Raw genomic sequence first — 20,668 nt, 5'->3', positions numbered from 1 at the left:
CATTTCAGTTCCCAGAATTCCTATGCAACCCTTACACTTGGCTTAATTTCCTGAAATGGTTTAAGACTTACTGTGGAATTTGGAGGCTTCTGGGTCATCCACACTGATGGCAATTAACTTCCAATCTGTCTCATCCTCATCAATAAGAGCCAAAATTCCAAGAATCTTCACCTGAATAATCTCACCACGAGCACGAACCTTCAAAGAAGAATTTCAGCATTAGACAAATGTTAGAAGAGTCTACACAGGAATTTGGAGCTGTTTAATCTTTTTTAAACCACTGTTGTAATTTCATCAAAGCAGAGAATTCCAAAAAAGGAACTTCTACTACCAATATGGATCAGTACCTTCTCTAAAACTTCAGGTTTTAGAGATCTGCCTAAGTCACTGAGAGGTCAGATTATGTGCTCAACATGTCAGAGATAAGACTTTAACCCACATCTTCCTAATTGTAAGGGCAGTTCTCTATCTATTGAAGCAGGATACTGTCTCCCTAAGCCATGAAAAATCTTTTAAAAGACTTTAGACAAAAAGTATAATAATTCAAAACAAGCTAAAAAAAAAAAAAAGCATGCCTCAGTATACCCTTCATAGAATCAAGTGCCTCACAGACATATTTATGGGTTGTTAAAATGCTGTGCTTCCCTTGTTAACCAAAACAATGTGAGTCACTTTAGTGTGCTAACATCAAATACTTGATGTCTGAACTTTGGAGACTGGATCGTGAGTCTATAGTTAAAGAAAAAGAAAAGTCCTGTGCATACCCTTTGATCCAACAGTGTTTCTACTGGGCTTATACCCCAAAGAGATACTAAAGAAGGGAAAGGGACCTGTATGTGCCAAATGTTTGTGGCAGCCCTGTTTATAGTGGCCAAAAGCTGGAAAATGAATGGATGCCCATCAATTGGAGAATGGTTGAGTAAATTGTGGTCTATGAATGTTATGGAATATTATTGTTCTGTAAGAAACGACCAGCAGGATGAATACAGAGAGGATTGGCGAGACTTACATGAACTGATGCTGAGTGAAATGAGCAGAACCAGGAGATCATTATATATATACCTCAACAACGATACTGTATGATGATGCATTCTGATGGAAGTGGATTTCTTCGACAAAGAGAAGATCTAACTTAGTTTCAATGGATCAAGGATGGACAGAAGCAGCTACACCCAAAGAAAGAACACTGGGAAATGAATGTAAACTGTTTGCATTTTTGTTCTTCTTCCTGGGTTATTTATACCTTCTAAATCCAATTCTCCCTGAGCAACAAGAGAACTGTTTGGTTCTGCACACATATATTGTATCCAAGATCTGCTGTAACCTATTTAACATGTATAGGACTGCTTGCCATCTGGGGGAGGGGGTGGAGCGAGGGAGGGGAAAAATCGGAACAGAAGTGACTGCAAGAGATAATGCTGTAAAAATTACCCTGGCATGGGTTCTGTCAATAAAAAGTTATTTAAAAAAAAAAAAAAGAGGAAAAAAAAAAGAAAAGAAAACGAAAAGTCAATGATTGGTACTTGCTGATCCATCCCACATTTTATTCTATGAATTCCATAACTTTCATATTCACATTCCCAGTTTAGACAGTTTCCAAGTGAAAAATTTCACTCAGTCATCCCCATCTCAAGTTAAAGACTGGTTTAAACTTTTCACTGAACCCATGTAGTTTTCTTGATATTTTAAAACCTTTAACAGTGAGTCCAGCAAGTTCAAGATATAATATATAATATAATCAGATATAAAATCAACCAGCAATCCAATTCAACAAAAAATAATAGTAGCTCCAGATCTGGCCTTGGCATTTGAGATCATTTATTTAGAACTGAAAGGAACCTTGTTGGAATATCCCTTTCTCAACCCACTCCTCCATCTTCCATTCTGCCACCACCACGTCCTTTCTTCCCTTTATCTTATTTATTCTATACATTAGACTGTAAGCTCCTTATAGGCAGATTGTCTTTTTTATTTATATTTGTATTCCCAGTGTTTGGCACAGTGCCTGGCACAGAGTAAGCAGTTAATAAATATTTGTTGACTAAGAGATCATACTAGTTTTTTTCAGAAGCCAATGAAAGCTTGTTGTCTCATACTATGGATTGTGGTACAGACCTTTTTAAAAATTTTTACCAAATCCAACCTGACTATATTTTCAAACCCAAATTTAAAAATTTTTACCTTAATTCCTACTAAATTGCATCTTATTTGTTATGGCCTATTGTTCTAACCTGCTAAGAACTTTCTAGATCCCAATTCTGCCATCTCACATGTCAACTTCCTGCAATTAGTATGACATCTGTGAATCTAATAAAGATAGGGTCTTATCCTCAATTCCAGTTCCCCGAGTCCTTCGCAACAGACTGAATAATATAAAATGACACACAAAGACATACATACACATACACACACACACACACACACACACACACACACACACACAGTTAACTAGAATTAATAAAGACTGACGAACATAAAAAATAACTCAAAGGGGAGCCAAGTTAGTAGACAGAAGAAAGGAATTTGCCTAAATTCTCCCAGTTTCTCTCAGAAAAAAATGCTAGATCAACCCTCTAAACAGATTCTGGAGAGACAAAATCCACAAAAATTTGGAGTGAAACAATTTTCCAGCTTAAACTATCTTGGAAGAACATCAAAAAAAGATCTGCCTCAGTTGGACGAAAAGGGAATGGATCCCAGCATAAGCACAGTATGGGGAATCTAGTAGCCGGCTCTTAGTCAATGTACAGACCAACAGTGGAGGGACCTCTGTCATGGCTAAATAGGCCCTTGGTTCAACAGGCCAACTGTGAGACTTCAAATCCAATCTCAGATAATAAATTCTGAGCCCCTGGCAGCACTAAGTCAGGCCAAACCAGCACAGTGGAAAAATCTGCAACACACAACCATCAGCAGAGAAAGCCAATAAAAAAAACTGCTATTCCCTTGCAATAGTCTCCCCTGTGTCTTAGGAGCAGAGCTCAACCTTTTTTTTAAGCTTTTTATTTATAAAACATATATGCATGGGTTAATTTTTCAACAATGACCCTTGCAAAACTTTCTGTTCCTAATTTTCCCCTCCTTCCCATCACCCCTTCCCCTAGATGGCAGGTAGTCCATCTTAAATATGTTAAAATATATGTTAAATACAATATATGTACAGATATTTATACAGTTATCTTGTTGCACAAGAAAAAGCTGAGGGGAAAAGTGAAAAGGGAAGGAGTAAGCTAAATGGAAGGAAATTCAGAAATTGTGAGGAAAAGGGGTAAGAAAGGGGGAGGAACTCTAAGGTGGTGGTTGGGATCCTAAAAAGGGAGGACTGTGAGAAGCAAGTGGTGTTCATAAGTTTCATACTGGGGAGGGGGTAAGGGAGAAGGAAAAGAGAAAAGCATAAGCAGGGGTTAACAAGATGGCAGGTAATACAGAATTAGTAATTTTAACCATAGATGTGAATGGGGTAAACTCCCCCATAAAGAGGAAGAGGTTAGCAGACTGGATTAAAAGCCAAAATCCTACAAAAATGTTGTCTGCAGGAAACACACTTGAAGCAGGGCGATACATACAGAGGAAAGATAAAAGGTTGGAGCAGAATCTACTATGCTTCAGGTGAAGTTAAAAAAGCAAGGGAAGCCATCCTGATCCCAGATCAAGCAAAAGCAAAAATTGATCTAATTAAAAGAGATAAGGAAGGGCACTATATCTTGCTAAAGGATAGCACAGATAATGAAGCAAAATTAATAATAAACATATATGCACCAAGTGGTGTAGCATCTAAATCTTAAAAGAGAAATTAAGAGAGCTGCAAGAAGAAATAGACAGCAAAACTATAATAGTAGGAGATCTCAATCTTGCCCTCTCAGAATTAGATAAATCAAACCACAAAATAAATTAAGAAAGAAATCAAAGAGGTAAATAGAACACTAGAAAAGTTAGGTATCATAGATCTTTGAAGAAAACTAAATGGAGACAGAAAGGAGTACACCTTCTTCTCAGCAGTTCATGGAACGTATACAAAAATTGACCATATATCAGGACATAAAAACTGCAAATTCAAATGCAGAAAGGCAGAAATAATAAATAAGGAAAATAGAAATAGTAAAAAAGATCCTTGTCAGATCACAATGCAATGAAAATTACATTCAATAAAAAGCCAGGGGGAAATAGATAAAAAATAATTGGAAACTAAATAATCTCATCCTAAAGAATGATTGGGTAAAACAGCAAATTATAGACATAATTAATAATTTCACCCCAAAAAATGACAATAATGAGACGTCATACCCCAAAATGTGTGGGATGCAGCCAAAGTGGTAATAAGGGGAAATTTTATCTCTCTAGAGGCCTATTTGCATAAAATAGAGAAAGAGGTCAATGAATTGGGCTTGCAACTAAAAATGCTAGAAAAGGAACAAATTAAAAAAACCCCAGTCAAACACTAACCTTGAAATTCTAAAAATAAAAGGAGAGATTAACAAAATTGAAAGTAAAAAAAACTATTGAATTAATTAGTAAAACTAAGAGTTAGTTCTATGAAAAAACCAACAAAATAGAGAGTAAATCTTAGTAAATCTGATTTAAAAAAAGAAAGAGGAAAATCAAGTTGTTAAGTCTTAAAAACAAAAACAGAGAACTCGCCACTAATGAAGAGAAAATTAGAGCAATAATTAGGAGTTACTTTGCCCAACTTTATGCCAATAAATTCAATAACTTAAATGAAATGAAAAAATATCTTCAAAAATATAGCTTGCCCAGATTAACAGAGGAAGAAGTAAATTGGTTAATCAGTCCCATCTTAGAAAAAGAAATAAAACAAGCTATTAATCAACTCCCTAAGAAAAAATCCCCAGGACCAGACGGATTTACATGTGAAATCTATCAAATATTTAAAGAACAATTAACTCCAATGCTATATAAACTATTTGAAAAAATAGGGACTGAAGGAGTCCTACCAAATTCCTTTTATGACACAGACATGGTGCTGATAAAACCAGGTAGGTTGAGAAAGAAAATTATACCCCAATCTCCCTGATGAATATTGATGCTAAATTCTTAAATAAAATATTAGCAAAAAGATTACAGAAAATCATCCCAAGGATAATTCATTATGACTAAGTAGGATTTATACCAGGAATGCAGGGCTGGTTCAATAGTAGGAAAACTATTAGCATAATTGACTATATCAATAATCAAATTAACAAAAACCATATGATCATCTCAATAGATGTAGAAAACGCATTTGATAAAATCTAACATCCATTCCTAATAAAAACACTTGAGAGTATAGGAATAAATGGACTTTTCCTTAAAATAGTCAGGAGCATATATTTAAAACCATCAGTAAGTATCATATTAAATGAGGATAAATTGGAACCATTCCCAGTAAGATCAGGTGTGAAACAAAGTTGCTCACTATCACCATTATTATTCAATATTGTATTAGAAACACTAGCTTTGGTAATAAGAGTTGAGAAAGAGATAAAGGAATTAGAGTAGGTAACACTCTTTGCAGATGATATGATGGTATACTTAGAGAATCCCAGAAATTCTACTAAAAAGCTATTAGAAATAATTCACAACTTTAGCAAAGTTGCAGGATACAAAATAAATCCACATAAATCCTCAGCATTTTTATACATCACCAACAAAATCCAACAGCAAGAGATACAAAGAGAAATTTCATTGACAATAACTGCCAATAGCATAAAATATTTGGGAATCTATCTACCAAAGGAAAGTCAGAAATTATATGAGCAAAATTACAAAACACTTTCCACACGAATAAAGTCAGTTTTAAACAATTGGAAAAATATTAAGTGCTCTTGGATAGGTCGAGCACATATAATAAAGATGACAATACTACCTAAACTAAACTATTTATTTAGTGCTATACCAATCAGACTCCCAAGAAACTATTTTAATGACCTAGAAAAAATAACAACAAAGTTCATATGCAAGAACAAAAGGTCAAGAATTTCAAGGGAATTAATGAAAAAACAAAATCAAATGAAGGCGGCCTAGCTGTACTTGATCTAAAACTATAATATATTACAAAGCAGTGGTCACCAAAACCATTTGGTATTGGCTAAGAAATAGATTAGTTGTTCAGTGGAATAGGTTCACAGGACAAAATAGTCAATAACTATAGCAATCTAGTGTTTGGCAAATCCAAAGATCCCAATTTTGGGGATAAGAATTCACTATTTCACAAAAACTACTGGGAAAATTGGAAATTAGTATGGCAGAAACTAGACATGGACCCACACTTAATACCATACACCAAGATAAGATCAAAATGAGTCCATGATTTAGGCATAAAGAACGAGATTATATATAAATTAGAGGAACATAGGATAGTTTACTTCTCAGATCTGTGGAGGAGGAAGGAATTTGTGACCAAAGAAGAACTAGAAATCATTATTGATCACAAAAGAGAAAATTTTGATTATATCAAATTAAAAAGTCTTTGCACAAACAAAATTAATGCAAACAAGATTAGAAGGGAAGCAATAAACTGGGAAAACATTTTTACAGTTAAAGTTCTGATAAAGGTCTCATTTCCAAAATATATTAGAGAATTGACTCTAATTTATAAGAAATCAAGCCATTCTCCAATTGATAAATGGTCAAAGGGATATGAACAGACAATTTTCAGATGATGAAATTGAAACTACTTCTACTCATATGAAAGGATATGATTCCAAATCACTATTGATCTGAGAAATGAAAATTAAGACAACTAAGATACCACTACATACCTGTCAGATTGGCTAATGATGAATGTTGGAGGGGATGCGGAAAATTGGGATACTGATGCATTGTTTGTGGAGTTGTGAATGAATCCAACCATTCTGGAGAGGAATCTGGAATTATGCCCAAAAAGTTACCAAAGTGTGCATACCCTTTGATTCAGCAGTGTTACTACAGGGCTTACTTCCCAAAGAGATACTAAAGAAGAAAAAGGGACCTGTATGTGCCAAAATGTTTGTGGCAGGCCTTTTTGTAGTGGCTAGAAACTGTAAAATGAATGAATGCCCATCAATTGAAGAATGGTTGAATAAATTGTGGTATATGAATGTTATGAATATTATTGTTCTGTGAGAAATGACCAGTAAGATGAATAGAGAGGTTTGGAAAGACTTACATGAACTGATGCTGAGTGAAATGAGCAGAACCAGGAGATCATTATACACTTCAACAACAATACTGTATGAGGACGTATTCTGATGGAAGTGGTTATCTTCAAAAAAGTTAAAAAAAAACAAAAACAAAAACAAAAAAACAGACAATCCCTACTCTCAAGGAATGTATACTCTAATTAAAGAAGATAGCCCATAAAAATGAGTCCAGCTACAGGTTAGATAGAAAGAACTAGCCATCCTAAAAATTTACTTGTAGAATTCATTTGCAAGGCCTTAAGGAGGGTCTGCCAATATACTGGCAGCTCATATGCTAGAGCCCTTTTCTGCATCAGGGAAGATAGTAAAACCAAAGATCTTTGCCTTTATTATGCTGCAAAAACACCATAAAGGTTGGAGGTCTTCATCTCACGAGAAGGTTTATAGTTTATAAATGGAAGATTTCAAACTCACCCAATAGATCCAAACAGATTTGTCATTGTTCCCACCTAGCTTTTCTGATAGAGTCCAGATAAAGTGAATCAGGAGAGAGGAAAGCAAGGGGGAAAGTTGTCTATGGGCAACTGGTACATAAATAAACAAGAAACAAAGTGACCTTTAAGCAAAGTCATAAGCAGTAGGGGAAGACCCAGAAAGGCCACATGCATAAAGTGGTACTTCCTAAGTCTTAGAGGAAGTCAGTAATTTCATGAGGAAGAGGAATGGAAAAAATGTATTCCAGACATGGGTATAGCCACTGCCAAGGCACAGTAATGAAAAATAGAATATAGCTTATGAGGAACAATAAACTATGAAGTGTGTAAGGGGAATAATGTCTAACCAAGCTGGAAAAGTAAGATGAAGTCAACTTGGAATAAACTTTAAATGCTAAACAGAAATTTATAATTGTTCCCTGACATAGAGATTGAACAGGAGAAATGACATAAAAAATCCATTTTTTTAACTTTAGAAATAAAATCAGAAAAAAACAAAACTTTAAATTTATTGTTACAGGCTAAGATAAAAAGAAGTATTATTTGGCACAGAGAAAAGGGTGCTTTGAGGCAAGAAGGATACTGACTACAATTCATTTCCTAGGGAAACTCATAGTATATAGAGTACAATCAGGATGGGTTCACAACTGGTGAGGCACTAAACTTGGGCTACTTTGTTGTATTTCAGAGAAGAAAAAGAGACTCCACCTGTTACTCTGTCACTGTCCTAGAGGGTCTGAGATTGGGCAAAATCCATTTGTCTTATGGTTGTAGCACTGGGTTTTGAATCAAGACTCATCTTCATGAGCTATATTCCAGCCTCAGATACTTACTAGCTGTGTGACTAAGTGACTAAGCAAGTCACTTAACACTGTTTGCCTCAGTTCCTCATCTGCAAAATGAACTAGAGAAGAAAACAACTCCAGGACTTCTCCCAAGAAAACCTAAATGGTATCACAAGAGTTAGACAAAACTGAAAAATGACCGAACAACAATCCTTTCACAAGAACTAAGATAATCCCTAAAAGCCATTATAAAGCCTGAATGCAATTAATACATCTCCACAGAAAGTAAGTGGGGATTCGTGAGATATAATATATAAACTATTAACAATAACTGATTAATAATTTTTAAAAATAACAGATAACTGATCACCTTTATAAAAAAAAAAGGGGGGGGAGGGTATCGGTTATGTTTTCAGCCTTTCTGAATGTCCTGATCATCTGTGTCAGTTTTTTCCCTTTCCTTTTTTTTAATTTGTTATATGGATTGGTTCTCTGGGAGGGAGAGGAATATCATGGATTACTATGATAATATAAAAAACAGAAGACATCAATAAAAAAAATCCTTTAAAATAACACAAGAACTACAGTAAAAGAAGGCCAAATATAAAGTTTAATATAATTACCTATTTACACTGGAAAAAAGAGGTTTATTCTAAAATAACACTCTTGATGTCAAAAAAAGGAAAACTACAGAGCCCTTCTTTCTCTGTTCCCACTGTTAGATCTCAGCTTTAGGAAAATTCCTTCAGCAGCTATGTTGAAGGTGGACTCAAAAGAGGAAAGACTTGAGAAAGGAAGACAAAGGGAGACAATATCTCAGGCTCTACTTTCCTTCTATTATCTATAAACTGAGAGATTAGCCTAGGCACAAAGAGAACTCCCTTCAATTCTTGCAAAAGAACTTAATTATAGCTGTTATTACTTTGATCTCAATCTTATTCTATGTTGCTTCCTTTGTGGGAAGCAACATGCTTACGTTTTTGCATCCTCAAAAACCCCTACATCCTCAATATTTCTCTTTCCCCTATTAGCCAAACTCCTTATGTTAATTAAGTTCAAGAAATATGTTTATAGATGATGTTTTAATGAAAGGCACACTAGGAGAATCATAAGTACCCATAAGTCACAAATGACTGAAGTAGTAAGTCAACAATTATAAGCAGCAATTGCAAAAGCAATTTTGCAAGAATTGAAGAAAGTTCTCTTTGTGCAAACATTTTCTATTGGAATTTGTTTATAAATCTAAAAAGAAAGGTTAATCTCTCCATTTATAGATGATAGAAAAAGGTAAAACCTGAGTTAGCCACATAAATCAATATCTAAAACATATCTGACTCTACTCAAAAAAGGTCAAAGCCTCTCATACCCATTATCCCATCACTACACTAAGTATAATCACCTTAAACTTACCATTCAAAAACCTAAATTCTTTAGGCTCCAAACTAACTTAACAGACATAAACCCATGTTGTTGTTTTTTTTCCTTTGTTCTTTAAAGAGGACCACTGACACTGGGAGTGATAGGGGGAGAAGGGTTTAATGTCCTGACTTTTGAATAAATTGGATTTAAGTAGGCAGAACTTCAAAAAATCATTACCCTCACCCTCTCTTCCAGATTCATCATGGTGAAGTGAAAACACAAAAAACAATATGATTGGACCAAGAATGCAATAGGTGACTTTGGTCTTTCTAAATTAAGGTCTTTCCCAGTCTAGGTTTGTTTGAGGCAACACCATTCAGTAACAATGCCAAAACGTACTTGATTACCTACTCTTTCATAAATTAATGTCTGTATGAAAAAGCATTTAAATATGCTGAACACTATATGTAGTGCTGAAGTTATAAATATAAAAGAAAAAAAAAAAGTCCAGGTCTTCAAAGAACTTCCATTCCCTAATAAGGGACATTAAAACATAGCCAAAGAGTGTTATTTTTGTTTGTTTTGCTGAGGCATTTGGGGTTAAGTGATTTGCCCAGGGTCACACAGCTAGTAAGTATTAAGTGTCTGAGGCCAGATTTGAAGTCTGATCCTCCTGACTTCAGGGCCGGCACTCTAACCACTGCACCATCTAACTGCTTCAAAAGAGAGTTTTTTTAAAGAGGAGATGTACAGCAGTGGCATGAGGAAGTGAATTATTCAAGAGGTACTCATCAATAGGGCCTCTGGGCAACACAGCATGGTCACTAGGCTGAGAAATAAAGAGGTGCTCAATATTAAAGAATTCTAGTTTCTAACAATTTTATTGGAATATCAGGTAGTAATTCACCGTACTTTCTGCATGGCATGTTCTCTCAGGCTCATCTCCACTTGTTGGAATCTTACCTGTTTTTCAAGGCTTACCTCAAATATTACCTGCTTTGTGAAACCTTCACTGATCATCTCTCCCCCACCCAAGTTATGACCCCTTCTATCCTCTGAATTAATCAATCAGTAAGTATTCATCAAGTATCAATTAATTATGTGAGAGGCATTATGCAGGTGAGGCTTTGATAATGAAATACCAAACCAAGAGATTCCTTTCCCAATAAGGAACTTCTATCCATGAACCCATTCACAGATAAAGACAATACCAATATACAGTGATCTGGGGAGAGAGAGGGAGGAATCTTCCTATTATGCAGACAAATAGAATTAGGAAAAGACTCATGAAGAAGTGAGAAATTGAGCTCTGAAAGGAGATAAAGGCTACAAGAAGTAGTGGTAGGCAGGAAAGCATCCAAGGCTGCAAGGACAACCTGTTCAAAGACACACAGCAGGAGATGATGTTCAATATAAGAAGCCAGTCTAACTGGAGAAAGTTAGCTAAGCTGGGTGCAATTCATCAGATCTGAGCAAGAGTAATATAGAGTCAACCTGGAAAGAATTGGCAGCAGCCAAATAGTAAAAAGTTTTGTATGCCAAACAGTGGCATTTGCATGTGATCCAAAAGGCAGCAGGGAGCCACTGAAGTGTCTTAAGCAGTGGAGTGATAGGGCCAGACAGGCATATTAGGAAACAGCTTAAAGTAACAGCTATTTCGAGGAAAAGTTAGAGATGAAAAAAGCTAGATTCAAGGAAACTGAAGCTATTAGGAGACTATTGAAATAGTCCAAGTGAGAGATGATGAAGGCCTGGAATCTTGTGGTGAGAATAGAATGAAAAAAAAAAAAAATACAAAAAATTTAAGGATGCAGAATCAACAGCTAAGTAGTGCAAAGGTGCAAAAGAGCAGCAACAGAGACCTAAAATCAGGAAGACCTGAGCGCAAATCACGCACCTACTAGCTATATGATAAATTAACTTTGGTCTGTTTCAATTTCCTCAACTGTAAAATGAGGATCATAAAAACATCTACCTCTCAAGACTGTTGTGAAAATCAAGTAAGATATTTATAGAGGGCTTAGTCACAGTATCTAACATATAAAAAGTGCTTAATAAATACAAATTTACTTCCAGCCTTCCAGTCTTCACAATCCACTGGATACAGGGCATGAGTGAGAGTGAAGAGTCCAGAATGATTCCTGAATATCCATATAACACTTTATATTGCTTTTACAGTGCTTATATTCTGCAATAGTTATTTGTAGGGTTGTCTTATTACCCCTCCAAGGTTGCAAGTGCTTCATCATACTCATCTTTATAGTCCAAACAAGATCTTTTATACGGGACTCCAGAGAGTAGGTATTTAATAGTTGTGGGGTAAATATATTAAGTTCATTATATCAACCAGATCTAAATAGTCTAATTTTATTTAGTTTTTTTTTATCTAAATTCAATTTTAAAATTAAATGTTTTATACTTCTAACCATGACTTAAAGTAATTAAACATATTTATGTTCATAAGAAATATCCAGTTTTTCTAAGGTTGTTATTTTAGATAAATAAAACAATTTAAATGTTTTCTTGATAATTATTGTTTTCTTAATACAACAAAACATATCTCAAATATCCATAATTAACTTGTTAAACTGGAAACAGATTCTCTCCAAGTATGTGATTGAGTTTACTTTTATAAATAAAATAACTAAATCAGAATTAAATTCTCTCATATAATGACAGAATAATTACTTTACAAAATATACTCCAACATTTCCAAAAATCAAATCTATATTTGAATTTGAATTTGAATTTTGACATTTATTTTGTGTATTGACATTTATTTTGTGTATTTTGGTCATACACAAAACAGAAACATAATATTCATAGGAAAGTGACTGATTAAGTTGATTCTTCCTGACAAGTGACTAGAACAAAATATTACTGATTCAGACAAATAAAAACAAACTGTAAAAATGCAGATTTTCATATGGAATGATAAGAGCTAAGAAAGGATATAACTGAAGCTTACTGAAAAATACAGCTCAAATGAACAAAGACCTTTCCACCAAATTTCAACATACTAGTACAAGGAAGCATTTCCTTGAGGCTTGAAAGATGTGCTATTAATGTCAATAAAAGAACAATAATTTTATATAAGGTAGGAAACAAAGAATTTACAACCATGTGTTATTCTCTGTGGTGTCATCTTCTTAAGTACTCTTCCTTTTCCACAAGGAAGCTATGTGTTCCTCAAAGAGAAGGGATGGGTCTTTTACTGGTTCTAGAATACAGCACAGAACTAAGTTCTATTAAAGTAAATACTTAATAAACACTGAAATGTCTGAACAATATAGCAGTCTATTTGCAATTCCTTGAAAGTGACTTTATGAAAATAAATCCAGGAGAAATAGTTTAAAAATTATTGGACTACTTGAAAGCATTGAAAAAAAAAAGAGAGAGCCTAGATTACAGCTTTCAAAAAATTGATTGTAAAAAATCAATTACAATCAAGAATCATCTACCCAGCAAATTGAGTATAATCTTCAAGGGAAAAAATAAGACATTCCATGAAAGAAAGCACTTGATGAAAAGACCAGAGATGAACAGAAAGTCTGACTTTCAAATATAAGATTCAAGAGAAACATAAACAGGTAAATGGGAAAGGAAAATCATAAGGGGTTTAATAACATTAAATGGTTTACATTCCTACATGGAAAAATTATACTTATAACACATAAAAACTTTCTCATTATTAGGACAGTTAGAAGGAGTATATATAAACAGAATGTATAGACATATATGAGATTATATCTAAAAAATATTAAGGGGTGAGAGAAGAATACATGGGAGAAAGGGAAACAAAGAGGCAGGATGGCATAAATTATCTCAAATAAAAGAAAGAAAAAGCTTTTCCAGTGGAGAGGAAAGGAGAGAGTTAAAGGAGAGTAAGTGAATCTTACTTTCATCACAATTGGTTCAAAAAGGAAATAATATATCCACTCAATTGAGTGTAGAAATCAATCTTACCTTGTGGGAAAATAGGAATGAGAGAGTATAAAGAAGGAGGGAGGAGGAGTTAGATAGAAGGGAGAAAAAATTGGGGAAGGGGTAGTCAGAAGCAAAAACACTTTTGATGAGGGAGAGGGTGAAAAAAGAGAGAAAATAAACAAGGAGGGAAATAGGGTGGAGGAAAATACAGTTAACAATAGTAATTGTAAAAAAAAAAAAATTTGAAGCAAATTTCTCTGATGAAGGCTTCATTTCTCAAACATATCAAAAGTCAAAATTATAAAAATAAGAGCCATGCCCCAATTGATGAATGATCAAAAGATATGAACAGTTTTCAGATAATATAATCAAAGCTATCTATAGCCATATGAAAAAAGTGCTCTAAATCACTACTGCCTGGAGAAATGCAGATTAAAACAATTCTGATGTACTACCTCATACTCACTTAATTGACTAATAGGACAGAAATGGAAAATGACAAATGTGGAAGGGGAGATGGGAAAAATAAGACAATTCACTGTTGGTGGAGTTGTGAACTGACTCAACCATTCTTTAGAGCAATTTGGAACTATGCCCAAAGGGCTATAAAACCAGGTATACCTTTGACCAAGCAATACCTCCACTGGATCTATATCCCAAATGAGACAAAAAAAGGAAAAGGGAAAGGACCTATATGAACAAAAACATTAATAGCAGCTCTTCTGGAGGCAAGAAAATGGAAACTGAGGGATGCCCATCAATTAGGGAATGGTGACTAAGAAACAACAATACAGTAAGGTGTTCAGTTATGAATGATTCAGCTATTCTCAGCAATACAATGATCCAAGACATCTCTGAAAGACATGATGAAAAATGCTATCCATATTCAGAGAAAGAACTGATTGATTGTATCTTAATACAAACTGAAGCATATTATTTTTTAACTTTATTTTTCTTGAGGGTATAGGGGGGTGTCCTATGTTTTATTTGGCAACATGACTATTACAGAAATGTCTTTCATGACCATACATGTATAACCTATATTAAATTGCTTGCTTTCTCAGTGGGGAGAAGGAGAAATGAGAGGGGGAAGAGGAAGAAAGAAGGGAGAGCATTGGGAACTCAATTTTTTTTTAAACTGACATTAAAAATTGTTTTTACATGTAACTGGAGAAGAAAAAAACACTAAATAATTTTTAAATGATATTTCAGTTCCTTTCTCTTACCTTTGAACTGGCTGTCCTCTTTGCCTAAAGTGTTCTGATCCCTCATCTCCATTTCTTTATTTTCTTGGCTTTCTTCACTATTCAGCTGAAAACCACTTATTTTCAGGAATCCCTTTATGGTCCCCAGTAACTAGCATCTTTTCCTCTCAAATTACATTCCATCCATTACTTGGCATGCATCTTATATATATATCTAGTTATTTGTTGATTCTTCACCCATTAGTAAGTGATCTTTTTGAGGGCAGTAACAGCTTTGGCAGCATGAGTTTTGGGGATTTTGTTGTTATTTTGCCCTTCTTTGTGACTTAGCACTTAACACTATGTCTCACACTTAGTTGCTTAATAAATTATTGTTGACTGACATTGATTACTTTTACTTCTTTGCTTTATGATTTCCTTCTCAAAGGTCACCTCTTAATTTACAAATGCAAGCTATTATACCAGCGAGAATCAATGGAAAGAGTGTTGAATTTGGAATTCAAATTCATGAATCTTACTATGACTGGCTTTGAATAGGTCACTATAACTTACCTGGGACAGTTACCTCATATGTAAAATGAAAAGATTACTATCAGTAGTCTCTAGATCTATGATCCTATGGCATATATTCATCTAATTCCATTAGAAGCAATGCTTCTAGAGGCTGTATTCTATATCATGAAAAATCATTTGGAGTCAGAAAGCCTGTACTCATATCCTGTCTCTGACACTGAGGATGCAAGCCACTTAACCTTCACTTAAGCTTCTAAATCTAAGCCCATGATCTTACCTGCTGATTTAATTTCCTTATATCAAAATTCATAAGGAAAATCATTTAATTACTCTGGGTCTCAATTTCCTTGTGTGTAAAATGGGAGTAATTATAGTTACACCACTTCACTGATAATTTTTTTTTTTCCTATAAGGAACAAACTTTAATTAAAAGGTTTAAAAACTGCTTTCCTCACAAAAAGTCTGTAAAGTAAATAGTACCATCTATTATTTCCAAATTACATAAAAAGAAAACACTATTCACCTAAGTTATTATAATATTTATTGTTAGCACTATTGTTATTACTGTATTCAGAGATAATTATTTTTCCATAATATTTGAAGAAAGGTCTCCGAAGATCAGCCTACTATCATCTCTGCAGAGAAGGGGCAAAAAAGAACACCCATTACACAATACATATTCCTTGGCACCAACTCAGAGGGGCCCTGGTTTAGGCCAGCTTAATTACATATTTTTACATGACTTGAGGGTTAAATAAGCAGAGCCACATCCATGAGAGAAATACAGCAGCAGTACTGTTCACAATTAAGTGACTCATGATGAACAAAGAATTTTCCTTTGGTCTTGGGTCTGAATGTTTGAAATACTGATTCTCCCCATGAAAAACTCTACCAGCTTTGATCAAAGAGTTCTTCTAGTGAAAGTTCACAGATTTGAACTTTTAAATGTTTCTTTTTTAACCAAATTTGTGATATCAGTACAGGATAGTCCTGGTGAGAAATTTCTAGAATGCAAATTAAAATCATTCTGGGATTTATAGTCGTTACTTTAGTTCCCTGTGGTACTGAGAGCTTTGTATTTGGCAGGTTGTTTGCTCTCACTCAGAGTCAGTATGTCAGAGGTAATACTTGAACTTGAAATACTTAAGTTTTCCTGGCATTTGAAGCCACTAAGCCATGCTTCTTTAAAATAGCTTATATGGTAATGAATATACTACATGAGGAAATCCTAAATTACATATATATAGGCTATATATGATATATATGTGTGTTTATTTTTCTGTGTGTATATATTGATTACACATAAAATAGCAAAATAGCCCTCCTTACACTGATAAGAATCTATTGAAAACATCATGATCTAGGTACTACATGTTAAAAGGACATAGGCAAACTTGAGCATATTAAGATGAGGGACTACAGTGGAGAAAAACAGAAAAATACATCATAAGAAATTATTTTTAAAAAGGAAATAGGAATGTTTAGCCTGAAGACAGAAAACTAAAAGGGATGCACAATAGCTATTATCAAATATCTAGAGAATCATCATGTGCAAAAGGGTCTAGATTTATTCTCCATAATTCTTTAAAAAGAACTGGAAGCAATGGGTATAAGTTACAAAAGGACAGATTTTTAAGCAACAAAAAAGAGGACTTTTATGTAATCTCAGTTAGAAGAAACCACAGAAACCCTTTGATCAGACTTTTTGGAAATAAGAGCCAGCCAAAAATGGAACGGATTGTTCCAGGAGACAATATGTTCCCCATCATTAGAAGTGTGAAAGCAGAGGACGGATGAGAACTTTACAGGAATGTTGTTGATCAAAAGAAAAAGTGAAAAACTATTAATAAACATATGAAAGACTGCTCCAAATAATTAATAATGAGAAATATGAAATAGTCAGCAATTATATAAATATAAAGAGGTACATTAATGCACTTGTGTGTATGTAGCACTGTGAACTGGTCCAATTATTCTGGAAAGCAATTTGGAATGATTTAAATAATGTTATTAAAACTCCATACTTTTTGAACCAGTGATTACAGTGCTGGGCACATATTCCAAGGAAGTTACAAACAGAAATAGTGGTCACATATGCAACAAATAGAAACATCAGTTACATACACAACCAAATGTTCATATGAGCATTTTTAGCACATAGGAGCTAAGAATTCAAAACAAAGTCAACGTCCACCTATGTTGCTACACCATAGGAAACAAAAGATATGCTGAATTCAAAGAAGTGCAAAATTTATATGAACTAATAAAAGAGTGAGATGAGACCAAGCAAGACAACAATATATGCAATTACAGAAATAGAAGTGTAAAGGGAAAAAAAAATTAACTTTATTGTATAATTATAAGAAAAAAATTGGAATATCTGAACACCTCCCCTCCCCTCTTTTGGATAGAATCTTTAATGAATGGAACTGGGAACTTAGAACAAGAAATGAATTAAAATAGTGGCCAGGTTCATCAAATGCTGAGCACTGGAATAAACAGAGTATTGCCTGTCTGTCCTAACTCACATCTCATTTTTCTTTTGTAGCACCCTCAGCACTTTCCAAACTCCAGGTTCTCTGCTGTGTTATTGGTTTATCTCTGCACCATAAAATTTTCTTCCATGACTGGCAATATTCTGGAACACATTCAATTACCAAAACATTTTATTCCTCTTCCTTTTGTCTGAATAATAATAATAGTGACACTTCTATAGTGCTTTAAATCTACAAAGCAATTTAATTATCTTAAATGAGTATAAAAACTCTGAGCCTAGTATTCTTATCCCCATTTGACAGATAAGAAAAAAAGTGATCTATCCATGTTAAAAGTTATACCAAATGTCTAAAACAGAATTGAAGCCCACATCTTTCTCTCTCCAACTTAAGCATTTTATAATACTATTATTGTTGTCAGTCTCTTCAGTCATGTCCAACTTTTTATGACCCCATTTGGAGTTTTCTTAGCAGAGATACTAGAATGGTTTGCTTTTTCCTTCTCCAATTCATTTTACAAATAAGGAATAAACAGAGTTAAGTGAGTTGCCCAAATTCACACAGCTAGTATTAAGTGTCTGAGGCCAGATCTGAATTGGAATCTTACTGATTTCAGGCCTGGCACTCTAGCCACTGTACCATGCAGCTACCCTTTATATCACAAGGTTTCATTTAATGCAAATGTAAATATTGTAATTTTATTAGTAACTACTCAATGTAAAAGGAACACAATTGCTAACTATACACTAGTCAATTAGTCAATGCACCAGGCCATGAAGTGGGAGGGAAAGAGGTGGGTTGAGGGGGGTTGGCATGTAGGAGAGTGGGCCCTAGAGGGAGAATAGGGGAAGACTAGAAGGGACCTGGCCTATGGATACAAAGAATTTAACTATCCTATTCATAATGAGATTTCCAACAACTGAACTGAATTTATTTATCCTTTCTTACTTTCATAACTCTCTAGTCTTAAATCTAGTCTTCATAATGTGACTAGAACAATATAGACTAGCCAGCTCATTAGAAAATGGAGGTCTTCAGCCTAATTTATCTTTCATGACCATTAACATTTGTCCCTTTGTCTGGTAACAAATGTTGGGATCAGAGAATAGCAGCAGTTCAAGGATTCTAGATCTTGTGCCCACAAAGTGTAGATATTTAAGTTTCTAATGGGCCCCAAACTCTACCTCATAAAACCTCACTGTTAGGTAGTGACGTTTTCAAAGTAGAAAAGCTGTGGATGTTGCAATGTGATAACAGCACTCTTAGGGCCTGCAAAAGACGAACTACCACACTTATTCACAGGCTACACTGAAAGAATAAGAAAGCACTCAGAGAATAGAACTCAAAAAGTGATTTGATTTCAGTGAGTTATTTCTTCCTGGTTTCCAAAACAAAATGAAGAAAACTTTAGTCAAATTGATTTACCCAGCATCACACAGATAAGAGATGTCAGAGACAGGAGTGCAAGGCTAACCTCTCAAGACTTCTTATTAGTTAAAATGTAATACCATAAACCTATCTAACTTCCAGGCTCTTATCATCACCCTCCTCTCAAACCCTAGTAATTTCCGCATAAATCAAGAAGAAATATCAGAAGACTCCTTTACATAGAACAAACCTTTGAGCCTATTTCACAAACATCAATGGGATCATTATCCCCGCAGCAGTTGGTGGTGGTGTCTTTGTGATGAGGATCTTCCCAAGTCTAAATAGGAGAAAAACAGAAATTTAAGTTAATAACCAAATTCTAATTCCAATCACCTTCTTCTTTTGCTCTGTAATCATTAAGTTTTACAGGTAATCACGACGTTAATGAAAAGGCTTCATATAGACTAAAGACCAACATGACAAAACATCCATAACTCCTAATACAATATTTTATAATATTTTCTCCTCCAGACTTCCATTTGTCTGTATAATCACATCTGGAAGTAGGTGGTGTTCCTAGACACACATGTTTCTTCAAGTTTAGTCAGCATCTAAATTTATATTCTCGTTTTCAGTTCCCACACCATGTGCCCCTGCCCTTCTCTGCCAACCAGAATTTGGACTTTAATCAGTCCCTATGTAGCAGTAAAAGCTAAGTTGGCACTTTATCTGAGTTGAAAGAGGGTATGGTAAGAGGAGAACTAACTTTATACTCTTTAAATATTTTTTATCAGAAACCAAGTTTTTCCTTCACTGATACAATCTAAATAAAAGGAATACTGCATCTCTCACAAAAGGGAAAATAATTGTCTATGTGAATGTGTAAATATGTGTATATACATACATACATATATATATGTTATACAAAATATATATATGCATATATTTTAGCCATTTTATTTCATTCATAAAAATATGTTAGAGGTTTTTCACTTGTCTATGCCTAAATTCTTTGCTTTATTTAAAAAATTTTTTAAAAGATTGTATCTCATTGGCTTCCAAATACGTGTGTATATATGTTTTAACCTTTCTGTGTTCCAGATTGGAGGTCTCAAACATGAGTCTGCAACACTTTCTGTGATCTGAAGAAAAACTATAATAAAGAAATATTTAATAAAATAAATGAAAATAAAATAGAACATAAGTATTGCTTGTATGTGGTTTTCTAGGTCAATATGCAGCTCTAAAGGGATTTTTACATAAAGCTTAATGACCCCCTCTTCCATTTTTATTTGAATTTGGAACCCCTTTCTAAGCAACTACCACAGTAAGTTACAGAAAAGGTGCTAACCTACATTGTTAGAGGGAGTTTCCTCACCTAACAATGAAATCACAAGTTATTCT

General features: G+C 34.3%; 1 protein-coding gene across 1 annotated transcript in view; it reads right to left on the bottom strand.

Annotated features, from left to right (window-relative positions):
* The window catches only part of PPA2 (inorganic pyrophosphatase 2), a 108,970-nt gene that overhangs the window by 54,643 nt on the left and 33,659 nt on the right, over positions 1-20,668 (bottom strand). Inside the window, exons 6-7 of the mRNA XM_031943067.1 lie at positions 19,515-19,601; positions 72-198 (exon numbers count right to left, since the gene is read on the bottom strand). Coding sequence (XP_031798927.1) covers positions 72-198; positions 19,515-19,601 — 214 coding nt within the window. The remainder of the gene's footprint in view (positions 1-71; positions 199-19,514; positions 19,602-20,668) is intronic.

The sequence above is a fragment of the Sarcophilus harrisii genome, chromosome 6, assembly GCF_902635505.1.
Source record: "Sarcophilus harrisii chromosome 6, mSarHar1.11, whole genome shotgun sequence".
Taxonomy (NCBI): Eukaryota; Metazoa; Chordata; class Mammalia; order Dasyuromorphia; family Dasyuridae; genus Sarcophilus; species Sarcophilus harrisii.
The sequence above is the reverse complement of the archived record's forward strand: the minus strand, read 5'-3'. Positions and strand labels throughout refer to the sequence as shown.